The 16,371-nt window shown below is 40.0% G+C and overlaps 2 protein-coding genes across 8 annotated transcripts; one reads left to right on the forward strand and one right to left on the reverse strand.

Moving 5' to 3' along the window:
• Positions 1-772: 772 nt before the first annotated feature.
• abraxas2 (abraxas 2, BRISC complex subunit) lies at positions 773-9,728 on the reverse strand. 2 transcript variants are annotated; one of them, XM_061690466.1, is made up of 9 exons: positions 9,634-9,728; positions 7,832-7,922; positions 7,648-7,684; positions 6,402-6,468; positions 6,074-6,264; positions 5,397-5,519; positions 4,807-4,891; positions 4,606-4,723; positions 773-4,156 (listed from the first exon to the last, which is right to left on the reverse strand). In XM_061690466.1, exons 1-9 carry the CDS (start codon positions 9,703-9,705, stop codon positions 3,618-3,620), a joined length of 1,323 nt encoding a protein of 440 aa, XP_061546450.1. In that variant the 5' UTR covers positions 9,706-9,728; the 3' UTR covers positions 773-3,617. The 2 variants fall into 2 exon arrangements, with proteins under 2 accessions (XP_061546450.1, XP_061546451.1); XM_061690467.1 differs by lacking the exon at positions 9,634-9,728 and adding an exon at positions 9,178-9,627 and having other exon boundaries at positions 7,648-7,724.
• On the forward strand, positions 9,692-14,487 carry eef1akmt2 (EEF1A lysine methyltransferase 2). 6 transcript variants are annotated; one of them, XM_061690470.1, is made up of 7 exons: positions 9,809-9,830; positions 10,225-10,290; positions 10,671-10,784; positions 11,327-11,441; positions 11,617-11,724; positions 13,057-13,267; positions 14,323-14,487. In XM_061690470.1, the coding sequence occupies exons 4-7, from the start codon at positions 11,343-11,345 to the stop codon at positions 14,418-14,420; spliced, it is 516 nt and encodes a 171-aa protein (XP_061546454.1). In that variant the 5' UTR covers positions 9,809-9,830; positions 10,225-10,290; positions 10,671-10,784; positions 11,327-11,342; the 3' UTR covers positions 14,421-14,487. The 6 variants fall into 6 exon arrangements, with proteins under 6 accessions (XP_061546452.1, XP_061546454.1, XP_061546453.1 ...); XM_061690468.1 differs by lacking the exon at positions 10,671-10,784 and having other exon boundaries at positions 9,692-9,909; XM_061690469.1 differs by lacking the exon at positions 10,671-10,784 and having other exon boundaries at positions 9,818-9,830.
• Positions 14,488-16,371: the final 1,884 nt, after the last annotated feature.

A 16,371-nucleotide genomic window follows, 5' to 3' on the forward strand; every position in this document is an offset into this window, starting at 1 on the left:
CGGCGTGAATGTCTGTCGTAAATATTTGCGTTGAGATGGACTGTTTTATAAAATTTTATGATTATCAATTGGATGCATATGGATACAAGCAAGTATACGAGATCAGCAGCCATATTCATAGTGATTATTAATAATTTTGCAGGATTTTTTTTGTGATGCACGGGGAAAAAAATGAAATCCTCCTAAATTGGATGCATTAAAACGGATTAGACCAACCAAACCATATATACATGTCTCTCATTTAAAAACGCTGACGAGTTCTCACACTAATTATAAAAAAAAATTTTTTTTAACAAGGTAGAAAACAGATATCAGTATGCAACACTTTATTTGTATATATATATATATATATATATATATATGCTAGTGTTTACATTTTCAAATGATCACTTCTAGAGCATTCCTAGGAAATCACAATGTTCCATTCACTGATGATTTTTTTTTTTTTTTTTTTTTTAAGAACAGGCCCGTGGTCTACGTAGTGCATGTGCGATCCTTGCAGGGGCAACCCACAGGCACTATGATGGTCTTAAATGAACCTAGCATGCATGTTTTTGTAATGTAGGGGGATGTCGAAGTACCCGCAGAACGTCGTGTAAACTCCACACAGGAAGGCCGCAGCCGAAATTCAAACCCCAAACCTAAGAAATCAAAATCAAAAGAGTGAGCAAATCACTCACCACCGTGCCGTCCCGGGATTTTTATGGTGCAAAATAATATAATCTCCACAATTTTGACGCATTAAGAGAAAAAACACACCATCCCATCCATATACGTACATGTCTCTCTTTATTAACCCCCTAATGTAAGACACAAACAGTGCTCATTCAAAGATGCCTTTTGTCTTCTTTCAAGTGCACAAATTCAGATAAAAGCCCAAAAAGTACCTCTGCATTGTGCATCAGGAGGGGAGGTGACACTCCCATTCAAGATAAGAAGGGTACAGGGATTATTACCCCATACAATTAAGAGTACATGAGTGTCTATTTGTATAGTGTTTCATCTTAAAAAACAAAACAAAAAAATAAACCTGAGCCCTGCTATTTTTTTTTTAATCATCAAGTTGAGGTTATGCAAGGATAAACAAGTTCATACAGTAGAACCTACATGGTGGAATAGTCCAAACTGTGGTACAATTTCATTTTTCCTACAGCAAAATCAGTAAATATTCTGTGGGGTGGCTAAGGTTTTGTTGATACCCCTCAAAAACCAGTCGACGGGGGGCAAGGGAGGGGACTGTAAGTTTCCCCCCCTTGAAAACCTATCGTCAACGGGGTTGCTGCGGATGGAATTGTTCACATTATTCCTTGGTGACTTGTGGCCTTTTAGGAACAAAACAAAAACTTGAGACAGAAACACATGAGAGGGGTCGCCATTGGGCTTGCCGACTCAGTCCAGTAGCGACGCCCCTGAGCAAAATTTGCTTAAATCATTTTTAACTTTCAGTCAAAATCTCAACAAAATATACCAATGTGCTTGTTAAAAATTGTTGTTTTTCTTTATGTGCATGTCGATTCTTAGTCATCCAGGTCATGATAATTCTGAAAGGTTGAATCAAGGCAACTGGACTCAATTGTTTGTTGAATTTGTTTCCCGAAAACATAAAAAAATTACTTAGGCAATCATGCTATTAGGCCTTCCTGGTCCCATTCTTTAAACGGTGAGCAGTCTTACTTAAGTTTTATTGCAGCGGTTAACTTGCATGTTAACAATTTGACATTAGGGAAAATAATTGGTTGTCATCCATTCCAGGGTGTACCTTGCCCCTTACCCAAATTCAGCTGGGACAGCCTCCAGCTCACCCGTGACCCTAATGAGGACAAATGCTATCGAAAATGGATGGATGAGGGAAATAGTGTTGAAATCGTAACTCGAAAGTCCATCAGCATCCCAAAGGTATTAACTAAGAGGTTCCACTGTGTCTAACTCGCCTTAAAAAGGGGAAAGAGCAATCACCTGAAGGGTTACGAGCACAATTGTCTAACTCTTGCACTAAAGTCAGCTAAATGTTACCCCCGCCCCACTCCACTGTGCATTCAATATTTAATTTAGTTTGTCATCATATGCTCCAGGTGTCCAGGGAAAAGAGTACAACAAATGTCACATTTTTGTACATGACAAGCTTTCGATTATGAAGTCACATTTAAACAGTGCCAGCTCCTGATCAGTGATGCAAGTGATGCCCTGGTTCTCCAGGCAAAATACTTGAGTTCCAAATCGAGTACAACCTGCTGGTGACCGCACTGAACACCCTGCAGGTTCTTTATTGCCCTAAACATATGCGAGTGACTGTTATTTCAGGTCTCTCGCAATCACCGAACAGGTTCCATATGGCTTTGTGGTTAGGATTCCAGTTTCTAACAACAAAGACAGCAGAGTCTCTGTTGCGACAGTACTGTGCTTGTACTTAGCGACTCCTAAGGGAGAAGGGGCAGTTCTTCGGTTGTTATTGTCAGCCAAGAAGGTTAGAACAACACCAAAGCTGGAAGTCAGACATTAAGTTTTGCTGCGCCATAAATGGAAAGCAACATGATTGTCACCATTGTTAAAACTCTCACACACAAGGGTTAAAGAGCCTTCCATTAATGACTTTTGATCGAGAACAAGTGAGCGAGAAGTGAGCTTCAAGTGAATGTAACTCCATGGTCATTAAGAGAAACAAGGAGAAGAGTAAAGTGAAGATGGAAGCCAGGTTGTTGATAGTTTTTTTTGTTTGTTTTTTTAAATGAAGTTTAGTGGGAGTTCTCTGTGTTGCAGCAGTAGAAGGGAACCTCTGAAGCATCCAGTTAGTAAAGCTACAGTACATTGTGTGTGTGTGTGTGTGTGTGCTCTGTGAAGCTCTGTACAATGTACAAAAGCTGAACAGTGGTCAGACAGAACTATGCAAGTGGCAAGACAGGACCTCATTGGTATAGCACAAAGAAAATCATACATTTTAAGTGCAGCGAAGCGCTATACAATTTCAGTGTTTTCTGTTGACATTCGTGTCTAATCCATCTCTCACCAAAAGAAAATATATTTATATATAAAGCACCCATATGTGGCTGATCTATTTGTTATTTACTTACTATATGATTATTTTAGTACTGGATTGCTAACAAACATTACAGTACAAATCCCAAATCAAATGTTACAATTGTGCTTGTAAAAGCAATTCTAGTCTTAAAAAAATGTTTGAAGGCTGATTAATCATCTCCCTTTTGTTTTCTTTGAGAGGTTGTTGTTAAAAAGAAGGCAATAAATAGTGCAAAATTGATGCAAGAGAGGGTGCCAGAGTTAGTGAAATGTGGAAAAAAAGAGAAGAAGCAGGACCTGCCCCTTTTTTGAACATGCTGGTTGGCAGTGGTTACATCCTCATTGCGTGTATAACCCTAAACACCAGACACGTCCAAAATCAAGTACTCAGACAGCGCCCATTCAAAAAAGAAACAGAACATAAAGACCCCCCTTCCAGTGAGCTGACGAGGTTTCCCCTTAAAATGGAGATAAGACAATAAAAACAAAAAATACATTATAGCGGGATGCCAGCTGCACATGCCATTCACTTCAGGACTGGCACTTTTTATGATTGCTTGAGAAGGTGAGTCAGTGTCCCGCGCACACCCGGCGCCGTGTTTCTATGTGGTCTGCGAGCCACGAGCGTCCCCGTCGGGGCCAAGGCCGGACGGCTGACTTCGAGCTAAAAGGCTGCCGGGGGTCACGGGCAGGTGAGGGGCTTCGCTCACCAGGTTCTCATACTCGCTACTGTCCTCATCTTCGTCCTCGTCGTCAAACTCCTGCCCCGCAGCTTGCCTGTCTAACGAGTCCGAGCTCGATCCGTCGCCGTTGCCGAGGTACGGCGAGCTGGGCGCGCTGACGGGATTGGAGGCCAGACCCATGCCGAGGCCCATGGGCAGCGGACCCGGCGTGGGGTGTCCTGGCGATCCCACGGCTTGAGGGCGGGGAAGTAAAGCGGCACTGGTGGGAGAAGGCGAAGAGGACGGGAGCAGAGAGTCGCCGTGGGACAGGAGGTCGGTGTAAGAGGGAGGGTTGGGTGAGATGCTGGGCCGCTCGGGCGCAGAGGGCGTATGGAAAGATATCCTGGAGAGGAGGGCCGACTCGGAAGGTTCTGCGGTATTCTCTGGCGTGGAATCTGGATTCTGGGCTTCACGGAGCCCTGTTGACCACAGAGATACAACTCTTAAAAGCATGCAAAATGCTGATGTCGGCACAGAAATATGTTCATGTTTGAGCGAGAAAGTGCAGTGATTCGCAACCAGTGTGCCACGGCACATAATAGAGCATCAGGTGTGCCGCAAGAAATTATCCAAATTCACTCAAGTGGTCCAAAAATTACTTGTTTTACTATACTGTACATCAGTAAGGTACTTGTAAAAACGCACCACTACGACACACAGATACCAGCTCACCAGCCTGACGTACATCTTCCAGATAAGAGCCAGGAGGAGATAATTTCCTGTAAATGAGCGTGATGAATGGATGAAGGCCCGAGTTTAGATTCGAACCAGGGACCTCTAGGTTGTAAGGCAGAAGTGATAACCACAACATCACCATGCTGCAGTTATATAATACATATTTCTCAAATAAATGACTATAGACACTTACTCTTCTCCTCTTCCGCCGTCTTGCGTTTCCTGAGAGAAATTTGTTCTTTCAGCTGGCTCAGATCATCTTGAATTTTCTCCTTCACGCGTTCACTTTGTTCGACCTCCCCACACACTGCCTGAAAATTAGATGACAGGAGGAGAAATCAAATGAAAAAATATAATAAACAGCTAATTTTATTTGCTCCGGGAGTCTGCTTACCTGCACTTTATCTTGCAGTGCACTGTACACTTGAAATATGGTTCGGATATCTTTCATTACACCATCTTTGTCGAAGAATTCGGCCCTGCAGTGAAGTGGATCGCAATTGACATTCATATCATGAAAGCGGATACAGTAGTCACCTAGTGTATTTGAGCGGATACAGTAGTCACCTAGTGTATTTGAACTGAACAGTACTTTAGTTACATTTTGGCTGCAGTCGAAGTGTAACAAATTCCACTGGCCATTAGTCACGGTCAGTTCACAGAGGGAGTACTGTGCCTCGCCCTCCCTTATAAACTGCACAGCCGGCAGGAGAGGTATTAACTGCGCCCAATTGATTTGTTGAAATGTGTGCATGCGTCCTCTGGTATAGCAACTCACACGACACAATTTGTCACGCTGGTGTTATGGAACTTTACCAGAGAGGAGACCGAGGCTCAGTGTAAATGTGTATAAGTCTTGCATTGGTATGTGCTCAGGTGGAAACAGGTGCTTGCACACACAAACACACATCAGAGGACACTTGTTCAACACCTAACAGTCACCCTGGAAGTGGTGCCGATTGATGTTTGGAATGCAAACATTACCCGTGTTCTTTGATGACCTTGGCGTAGTTGAGCGAGGTGTTGGGCACAGAAGAGACTTTGTACTCCTGCTGGCTGGTGTTGCCGAGGTTGGGGATGGTGAGGGTGATCCTCTGGTTGTACCTCCTGAGTGCATATGACCGCTTAGCACCCCCAGAACCCGACTCATGAAATACCACACTATAATATTTTTTACGGAGGACTCTCAGAAATGGATTGGCTGGCGACCAGTTTGGGGTGTACCGTGCCTCTCGCCCGAAGATAGCTGAGATAGGCTCCAGCACGCCCGCGACCCTTGTGAGGATAAAGCGGTACAGAAAATGGATGGATGGACTCTCAGAAATGCTGTTTGTGTGAAGCCAAAATAAGATATTTGTGGGCTATAGGGACCAAGCCCTGCCACGAATAGAGACTATAAGCGAGTAATTGAGCATTGCATCCCTACACTAAACAATAGTACTGCGATATTACCGCAAACTGGTGTTTAAAACAAAGGATGGAACCTATCCAAGCTGATTTAAGGTTAGAAGCGGGGTACACCCTGCACTGTACATTTGCAGGGCTCATTATTTCTTCTGGGTAAACTTTATTTGAAACAAATGTCTTTTGTATTTAAGTTAATCATCAATAAAACAGAGGCATAACAATAAGGGTCGCTCATCGAACCGGTCCAATAATACCTGCGGTTGGGTCGGAAGAGCACGTACTCCAGCGCGTGCGTGGAGCTGTTGGCCGTGGAGATGAAGCTGAACAGGAGGAAGACGAGGTCGGGCACGCCGAGCAGCTGCGTTAGCTGCTTGTGGACGACCTGCTCCCTAAAAGACATCTGCTGCTGCGTGTTCCGCCGAAACCGGTACCAACCAATCACGTGCTGGGTGAGGAATGAGTGAAATAAAAAGCATTTTGTCCAATTCGATAAGTGCTTGATATGTAATAAACAACTGCATCCATTCAGTTGACAGTTGGCATGAGTAAGTGGAGGAAACAAACATGACGTCATTCACTCACTTTTCGCCTATCTTTTAGAATGCTGTTCAGATGTTCTTCGTTGACTTTGCCAGCGTAGTCATAAAAGCTGGTGAGAGGGGAAAAAACATTTAGATGCCACACTCATCTTTGCTTGCTTGGTGCTGCTACGCAACCTTGCAAGATGGAGCCACCTGCTGCCCTAAAATGGGTACAGAGTCACTAACTGATGTATCAATTTCATTAAAAACGGAATGTATTTATTATTGTAATTAAATCTCAAGAAATCTGGAGATTAAAAGCGCAAATGATATTTTCTGTTTTATTCAACATCAGCATTTTTTAACATGGCACATTATTATCAGACATTGTCATAACAAACACACATAATTGATTAAGAATCTATTACAGTGATTCTAAAACTTTTTACACCTAGTACCACTGCAAAAAATATGTAGCTCTCCAAGTACCACCAAAATGACCAACATTAAAATATTGTATCGTAGGAGGCAAAAACAAGGCAGGTTTTATTCCCAAAAAGTACATTTAATATTATTGTAACTGTAACATTTTCAAGTTTTAACATTAACACTGATGATATTGAATATAAAAAAAATACAAATGTACTTGAATAATGATTCAATTCAAATTAATTGCACATAAACATTAAATAAAAATGTAACAATTCTAACTAAATAAGTGTTTAAAAACAAACAGTTCTTAAAGATTAAATACAAATGTATTTTACTGTAAGTTAAATCCAACTGAACTGTATATTAATATGTACTGTAGTGGATTAGAAAAACGTTTGAGGGGGTGTAGGCATAGCTACAAGCGTCATTCTAATATGTTTGATGGTATTGCATGTTTTAAATGTGGTAAATTTGATTTTTATTTAATTCAGTGATTCTTTTGTGTAGCACTAGAGGGAGCCTGTGTACCACTAGTGGTACTCATACCGCACCGAGAATCACCAATCTATTATGATATGAAATTAACTTTTTCGTCTGTACTATGCCTTCGGGTGGTACGGCGAAGGCATGTGTTATTATGCAAGCATGTGCCATTAGAATCTTACAACAACAACAAAAACAATCAGAATTATTTTAAAATTAGCAATTAGGTAGGATTTGGCCTCCTGAAATGTATGTGTGTTTAACAAAGCTACATTAGTACGAGTTTCACTTTTTGAACTGAGATGACCTGCATGTGCATAATGAAGGTCCGAGCCATACTATACATATTAATAATCAAGTGCAGAGAGAAAACAAAATCTTACAAACCTTACCTAAACAACCGTGCACAGGGGTCATGGTTATGGATTTCTGTTGGGAAAAGAGACATGCGTTTTCCGTTATATTCTGCCTAGAACAGATGGAAAGATAGATAAGTGGATGGGTGGGTAGGGTGGGTAGATGGGTGAGTAGGTGGGAAGAGTTGATACGAAGCAGACAGACAGACATAGTCCTTACCTACGACTTGGATGAGCTCCGCGCTGCTGATCTGCGTGTCACTGATGCTGATGGTCTCCTCTTGCCTTACTTCTCCTAATAGGAAGCCCTCCTGCACAAAGTACACAGCAATTGCAAGAATGCTGAATACTCTCGGGTCAAAACATTTCCAGTGTAAGGATTTGATGGTATCCTCTGAATGGCGCCATTGTACAAGGAGCGATTCGTTTCTGGAATTTTTAGCCATTTGAATGAATTCAGGACACATTTATCAGAGAGAATTAAACATCCACGCAGAATCTGATGCCTATATTTAACTTAGAACCATCCAAAATGTAAAGCACACATTTCCCCTTTGAAAGAAAGGTGTGCTGCAGCATTAGTCACACTCTGTTGACAAAGAGTAGACAGAATGCAGACAGACAACATTGAAGAAGTTATCATCAATCTTTGGAGTTGGTGGCATGTATATTAGCTTGTGACTAATAATTTATTTTCCTATAGTCATTCTACACAAATTAAAGCCAGTTAATATATTTATCCAGCACTTGTCCTCTTTAGCGGTGCCCTTTAGTGTATTACCACACCGTGTCGCAACATGCCATGCTGCACTGATGTCTACCGGAAGAGATGCAGTGAAATTATGGAGAACAATGGGAAGAGAAGATCCCCTACTAAGCTCCAGTAATTGTCATTGTTCCCACAGAGCAGAGAGAATATATACCTGGCAGTAATTTTGTATGCTCCAATTGTATGTGTTGCTAAGTCATGTGTGTTAAAGTAGCCGTTGTTTGATGGTTTATAATTACCTTAACTATTTCTTATTTGCCTGTCTATGTCATTTCACATTTTATATATATATATATATATATATATATATATATATATATATATATATATATATATGTGTGTGTGTGTGTGTGTGTGTAAACTAATTCAGACATGTCCTTAAAGTTATGTTATATGATGTTCTCCCATTTCTTGACATTGAGCAAGAATGAAAACAGGCGTTTAAGAACAGTTTAAAAGGTGTGTTTTAATACCTTTAAAATGTGTTTAAGAAGTGTGGAAGATTTTTTTTTTTTAAATCGTCTCTCTATTTCGCGCATTTTCACATATCGCTGGTGTATGTGGACCAGATAAACGGAGAATTCAATCACTGTATCTTGAACCTGCGACATCCTAACTGTGAAGCAAACGTGCTAACCACTTAAGCACTGTGCTGCCCTAGTAACGACAACTATTACATGAATTCATCAACATGAATACATGCATACAAATATAGAGAGTTCGTGTCGAAGATCTACCACACTGTTAAAATAATTAAGCAACCGTCTCACGGAAGTCAAGTTGACTGACAAACTCACCTGTCATTCGTGGTGGAAACGAGGTGAATTAAAATAGGTTAATCTTTAATCTCATTTATTAATGCACATTTCCACTGGCAGATTACGCTTTTAAAACAGAAACTAGAAACTAAGATACAACACTTGCTAGCCACCAAAGGAGCTAACAGCTGAGTAATTCCTGGAATTTAAAACACCCCACACCCCCAGCACTTCCGAATTGTACAATAACACCAATGAGCAACCGTGATTTAGAATGACTATTTGTCATTTCATTCAGAGTGTAGCCGTAACAAGACTAAATTCACATTTACGCGTACTACTATACAAGCTATAACGACCACATCCGTCGCTACATAGACGACACCAAAACCAGCTAGCCCAGCAAGAGGCTCATGACAGTGGGCAAACAACCCAAACTAATGGCACCGATGAACGACGCCGGTGGGGCAGTACTGCCCGTCGCGGCATACTCACATGATCCGAGTTGCTATTGGCGCTGTGGTAACACACGGAACTAAAAGTATAACCTGAAATGGATGCCGCCATGATGGAAACATCCCTATCAATCCCACTGCCCCCTGCGGTTGAGAAGGCGCTTCAAGGGGCCGCAATGCCTCGCGGGAGATGTAGTCTTCTTTCTCTCTTTTCCAACATGGAAGCTGCCGCAAGAAGTAAGCATGGTTCCGATTCAGAAGAGGACAGAGACTCGAATAATGACTTTGAAACTTCGCAGTTAGGAACCAAGGAATAGTAAGCCATTTGACCATATCGTGACGTGATAAAAAGTTATATCATTTGGTTGCGTTTTATTATTTCTCGCCTCTGCAGCCACTGGTAGCAACAGCGAAGCTACATTTAAGCAGAAACTGTGAAATTATACTATGTTTTATTAAATTAGCGTGTTATTATCAGAACGGGGCCCGATGTTTATTTAGAGGTGTTTACAAGATTTAAGACCAAGAAGATTAAGATTTTAAATTGATTTTGTGACTGCTAAATGTTGACATAATTAAATATGTTATTGATAATATTGTCAAAAACGTTTTTTTTTTTTTTTTTTTGCAGTTGGGAAGATACATATCAAAAAGACCTGGAAACATTCAAAGACATTGGGGACGTGGGTGAGATATGGTACCCGTTTTTATTTATATGTATGTACATACATACCTTTATACCTGTATTCAAATTTCATTTACTGTATTATTATTAATGTTTTAAAATTACTATTTATTTATATTATGAATATATGTATTGCTATTATTACATATATACATTCATCCTATTGCAGTGGTGCCCTGACTTATTAGTTTAGTTCCTTCTATGACCACAGAAAGAAATATTTTGTTAATATAGTCAGTCAGAGGTGCGAAGAATGCAAAGTTGTCAATGTGCTTTCACCATCGTTCCTGTCATACTGTGTTGCATGTTTTTGTTTGCACATTAAGGATAAAAGTCCTGTTTTTGTTTTAATTCCTCATTTAAAAAAAGACATTCCCCCCCATGTTTTTGAGATTGTAGGGTGAAAGCTGCAGCTGGTTACTAGTGTGGACTGAATGGGTGGGGCCCGTCAGCAACATTTTGAGAAAAAACAAAAAGGAACTATGAACTAGCTCATTTTTGGAATGGTGAGCTGAGCACAAAGTTTAGAATTATGAACTGAACTTTGAACTAGTTCGCTTATAAAATGAACTTTCCCAACACTTACATCTTGTATGTCAAGAATATTGTAATTCGGATTACTTGAAAATCGAGGTACCACTGTGTTGTTGTTTTAAAATTATGTTCACCTATAGTGTTTTTAAATCATTACTTGTAAAATTACACCTACAATATATTGACTAAAAAAATGTATGAATTCTTGTAACAATACATTGAAATGAATTTTTGTTCATCTTAAAATTTCAACTTTTTTCTTGTAATCTATTTTTGTAAAATTATGACCATTCTGTCCTAATATTGGAATGGGTAAAATTGAAGAATGTATTCTTAGACTATTACTAAATTTATTGTGAAATGTTTTATTCTTGGAAAATTACCACTTTTCCCCCCTCAGATTATACCTCTCTCTTGTGATTATATAAATGTATTCTCAGAGAATAATGGCTTCCTTCTCATTATTATTATTATTGCGGTTAATGAGTCTGGGTTTTTTTTTTCGTCCTATAAGGTTTGGTAAGGAAAGTATGAGCCGTGTGCTAAGGTGGATGGACAACGCTACTATTCCAGAAAAGGCTGCCATTCTGGACATTGGCACAGGAAATGGAGCCTTTTTAGTTGAACTGGTAATGGAGAAAAACAATTGAATATATATTTAAACATGAATACAAATTGAACAATTCTGTCTGAGAGTAGCAATCAAAACTGAGCAATGTCATTTCTGGTACAGCACATTATTAAAAGAATATTCATTGTGGAATGAGAATTTAGTAAGTAAATGTTTTGTTTTTTTGTCAAAAGGCTAAACATGGATACAAGAATTTAACAGGAATAGATTATTCCCCAGCTTCTGTGGAATTGGCAAAATGTGTTCTTCAGGCAGAGGGCTTGACACATGTCAACGTTAAGGTGGGTTCTATACATTTTCTTCCCCCTTATACATTACTAGCTGTTGCTTCGTTTCCAGAAACATGCATGTTAGGATCATTGAAGACTCTAAATTGTCCACAGGTGTGAATTTGAGTATGAAGGGTTGTTTGTCTCTAGGTTCCCTGCGATTGGCTGGGAACCAGTCCAGGGTGTACCCCACTTTTGCCCCAAAGTCAGCAGGGATGGGGACAAGCGCAAGAGAAAACGGATGGATATGAAACACGTATGGTCCGTCCCAGTTTCCACAGTGGATCTATGCCTGGTCCTGGGTTTGGTTTGAGGAAAACTCTTGCTGTGTTTACACATTGGCCCACTTGAAGATGGCCCTGAAAGTGATGGTGGTTTGCCCACCATTCACATTCAACCACCTCCAAACCTCAAAGCAATGAAAGCACATCTGCGCCGTAGTGGCGGTCCCATAGGGCATGTCTTGTGTGTATATACTGTATATATAACAGCCTTGCATATATGTTCAGTACATGGCACACTTGTGACTGTGTGTGCTTTCCTTGGACAGATAGACTGTCATTGAAGTCAATATTGACGTAAACTGGAGAGGGTTGGGGGGGGGGGGCAGAGCGAGAGAGAGCGAGAGAGCAGTCGGTGACTGAGGCGAAACTGTTAAAGCGCTTTGAGTACCTTCAAGGTAGAAAAGACATTTTATTATTATTTTTTTTGTTTTTTTTTTCCCCCTGCTATTATTGATTCAGTCTTGTAAAATTACCACTGTATTGTTAAATGATGACTTTTGTAAAGTACGATTTTATTCTCATTAAATTACAGCCGTTATTATTATTGCTCTTGTTAACTTTATAATAATTTCTTGTATTATTACAACGAAGTTACATCTTTTTCCTCGCAAAATTGACCTTTTTCTTTTAATATTACAACTTTAGTCTCCCAAGGTAATGACTTTATCCTTGATATTTTTCACATTTATATTTTATTCATTTATATGTATGCAACTTTAAGCTTGTAAAATCATGACTTTTCTCTCCAAATATTATAACTTTATTCTTGTAAAATGAAGATTTATTCCCCCCCCCATCTGTTCTTTATTCTCTATCATTCTTTTAAAATTACCGTTTTGTATTTTTATTTTTATTTTATTCTTTTTTTTTTTTTTTTTTTTTTCCCCTCCAGTGTGGCCCTAATCCACTTCACGATATCAAGCTCTACTCCTATGGTGCTTCTACCCAATTTTACTTTTTCACACTCATATTAAACTCAGGGTATACATTTTTGTCATCCAATCCGTGTGTTAACCTTTATTGCTTTTTTTGTTTTGTTTATTTATTTATTTTTTTAAAGGAGGAGGACTTCTGTCGAGGGGGGCTCGAGGGTTACGACGTGTGCGTCGACAAAGGGACGTTTGACGCCATCAGCCTGAATCCTGACAATACCAGTGAGGTGAAAAGACTTTACGTGGAAGCTTTAAAAGGCTCCCTCAAGGATCAAGGCCTCTTCTTTATTACCTCCTGTAACTGGACTAAAGAACAGCTGCTTGAGAGATTCAATGAAGGTGAAGCTGAAATACCATACTAACCTAATACTATACCACCTAGTCTGTCTCTTGTCGCCTATTCCAGCTGACTTTGGGACTGGTCGCCAGTCAATAGGAGGGCTCATATGCTCAATGCATTAGTGGCTAGTCACTTTCCTCATTGCAATATTTATACAACCTCCAAAAAAATTATATTATTCAAATATCAACAAAGGTGTGTGTATCTTTTACATGTACAATATTAACTCACACATTGATCAAGACTTATTATTGCAAATAATAGTATATTTACTCAAAAGCAAATGCAGTATGACTAATTATTGCCTAGGAGAAACTTTAGAGGTCCATCATTACGAGGTACAATTTCTAAACTGTCAGTTAAATCTCATGTTATTGACAGTTTGCTGCCATTAAATAGTAATAGTCCACTAATGCAGGTTTGCAAACTCCACACAGGAAGGACCGAATGGGATTCGAACCCATAACCTCTTGACTGTGAGGGAGACACACTAACCACTACAAATGTCATGTTATGACAATCGATCTGTAATCCACCAACATCTCCACTAGGTAGAGCAACTCCACAAATTGTGCTTTAATCCATGGCATGCATACATCCAATGGAATATGTTGCGGTCGTCTCCGACCAAGCATTTCAGTTTTTCTGGGTTCTTTGTGAAAGCAAAACACACACACTGTATAACGCTTTACGCGCAAAAGTAGGTTCATTTCACGTTTGGCATTGAAACTTATGGCTGAGTGCATTGAAGCGTAAATATTTACATTCAGGCCCTTTTTGTTGTCTGACCCCCTCATTCCACACACAGCTCCTTGAGTGTGACGGTTAAGCTTCGGGCGACAACTGTCTGAAGTTTGTATTTTGGCAAGTGGCCAGTTGGCTGTCACTTTTTTTTTATATATATCTTTGTAGTCGCACAAGAGTGCCTGCAAGTTTTCTGTCACATTTGATGCTGAAGGTCCCAGGATGTTTAAAAAAAAAAGTTCTTGTTTGACGCCTCTATGCTTGTTGATGTGTGACAAATTACATTTTTTCCCTCTTTGATGTGTCACAGGGTTTGAATTCGTTCAGGATTTGCCGACACCCACTTTCCAGTTTGGAGGCAAGAAGGGAAACAGCGTGACTGCACTGATATTCAAACGAGTACGGTGATGGAGGCAACAGTGTTTTGCACTTTTTTTGTATCTATATGTGCGTAAAATACATTTTTTAAACTAAATGACTCGTCTATTATTAATTTATGAGACTTTACGCTGATCTGATCGGTGTGGTCGGTATCAGCCGATAATTAGCATTTTATGCTGATCGGCTGATCGACTTTCATGTCATAATTCACCGATCCGATCAATGACGTCATCGATCGGCTGCGCACAAGACATTAAACTCCGCGTCGCTGTCACGTATGAATCCAAAAGCTAGTTTAGTTTTAGCCTTGTCACTTGTCTTGTGGTGCAGTACTGTAACTATATGACGGCCAATAAAGTTTTTCCAGTCTTGTCGGTGAAAAAACACGTCGTCGGTGTGGGACTATTTTGCTGTGTCTCAGACAAACAACACCTAAGTTATTTTCAGTCCGTGCACAACTGAAGTACATTGTGGGGAACGTCGTCTAAATGCTTCAACACAAATTTGATCGGGCACCTGAAGAATGTACACAAGGAGGAGCAAGCCGCGTTCAAGCAACGCAGCGTGAAAAAAAATAATAAAGGAAAAGCCAAACGGACGCAAACTCTGGACAACATCCGACCATATAGCCGGGACAGTGAGAAAGTTAGAGTAAGCATGTCATTAACAGTATTTGTTAAAGTCATTTAATTACAGTAAGTTAGCACCCGCGGCATGTTGGAGACTGGTTTCCACATCTGCCTCATAGTTCTGGGGACCGGGGTTCAAATCCCGGCCCCGCCTGTGTGGAGTTTGCATGTTCTCCCTGTGTCGTGCGTGGGTTTTCTCCGGGCATTCCGGTTTCCTCCCACATCCCAAAAACATGCAGGGTAGGTTGATTGGAAACTATAAATTGCCCTAGGTGTGAATGTGTGCGCTAATGATTGTTTGTTTATATGTGCCCTGCGATTGGCTGGCGACCAGTTCAGGGTGTACCCCGCCTCTTGCCCAAAGATAGCTGGGATAGGCTCCTGCACGCCCACGACCCTTGTGAGGATAAAGCGGTACAGAAAATGGATGGATAAATTAGCACCCATTTTTTCTGTCATGTTGTAATGCTAATTTGACCTAAATTTATGTCAGTGGCCAATCCTTGAATGCCCCCTAGAGGTAATTGATGTTTTAACTTTTTTCTAAAATGCTAGAGAATATATTTGAAGATACAGTACTCAGTATAAATTACACAAGTATATACAATAAATTAACAAGTTATACAGTACACAAGTATATACTATAAATGAACAAGTCATGTAAATAGACACATTGCTCCATCTTGAGATCGGTTATCGTTTTTTAAAACTTGCTGCGGTGATCGGCCCCAAAAATCCAGATCGTGTAACGCCTATAATTTATACAATGAGTGGGATGGAATGCTATCTTTTTGCATTGATGGGGCAACTTTCAGTGATCAGTTGTGCAATGAACAGATATTTAAAAGAAATGGGAAATGACACGACATGAAACTTCATAATGCAACACTGCATGACTGCTACTTTCTGGCCTGGTACAAAAAAAAAAAAAAAAGCTGATATTGACTTAAAAGCCAAAATGACACTTATTCCCATTTGCAGTCAAATACATCTCCTAAATCCAATATTTACTTTTTCATAATACAACACTGGATGACTTATTTTTTTTGAGTCATTTCGAGTCATTTCCATAACTTCTATTGAGCAAGGTAGCATTTATCGTTGCTAATACAAACTATACTTAAGGTGTCAACCCTCCCAAAGCCCGGTGCATATTTCCCAATGAGTGTGCCTTTAGGCCAAATTGACTTTCTTTTTGATTTGTAGTTGAATACATCACCTAAAACCAATGTTTACTGCCAACGCTTCATAATACAAAACTGCATGACAGCGACTTTCTGGCCTATTTCCAGTCATTTCCTTTATTTCCACTGTGCAGAGTGACATTTATCGATAATAACTGATCATGG

This window comes from Phycodurus eques, chromosome 11, assembly GCF_024500275.1.
Source record: "Phycodurus eques isolate BA_2022a chromosome 11, UOR_Pequ_1.1, whole genome shotgun sequence".
In the NCBI taxonomy this organism is placed as follows: Eukaryota; Metazoa; Chordata; class Actinopteri; order Syngnathiformes; family Syngnathidae; genus Phycodurus; species Phycodurus eques.

What these genes read in the sequence shown, in the direction of transcription:
- abraxas2 (XM_061690466.1), bottom strand. Translation starts at nt 9,705, where the DNA reads ATGGCGGCATCCATTTCAGGTTATACTTTTAGTTCCGTGTGTTACCAC. An exon ending in GGAGCTCATCCAAGTCGTAG is followed by an intron (nt 7,685 to 7,831) that starts GTAAGGACTATG and finishes TTTTCCCAACAG; the next exon opens with AAATCCATAACCATGACCCC. An exon ending in CTCTTCCGACCCAACCGCAG is followed by an intron (nt 5,520 to 6,073) that starts GTATTATTGGAC and finishes ATATGCACTCAG; the next exon opens with GAGGTACAACCAGAGGATCA.
- eef1akmt2 (XM_061690468.1), top strand. Translation starts at nt 9,692, where the DNA reads ATGGATGCCGCCATGATGGAAACATCCCTATCAATCCCACTGCCCCCT. An exon ending in CAGTTAGGAACCAAGGAATA is followed by an intron (nt 9,910 to 10,224) that starts GTAAGCCATTTG and finishes TTTTTTTTGCAG; the next exon opens with TTGGGAAGATACATATCAAA. An exon ending in GGGGACGTGGGTGAGATATG is followed by an intron (nt 10,291 to 11,326) that starts GTACCCGTTTTT and finishes TCGTCCTATAAG; the next exon opens with GTTTGGTAAGGAAAGTATGA.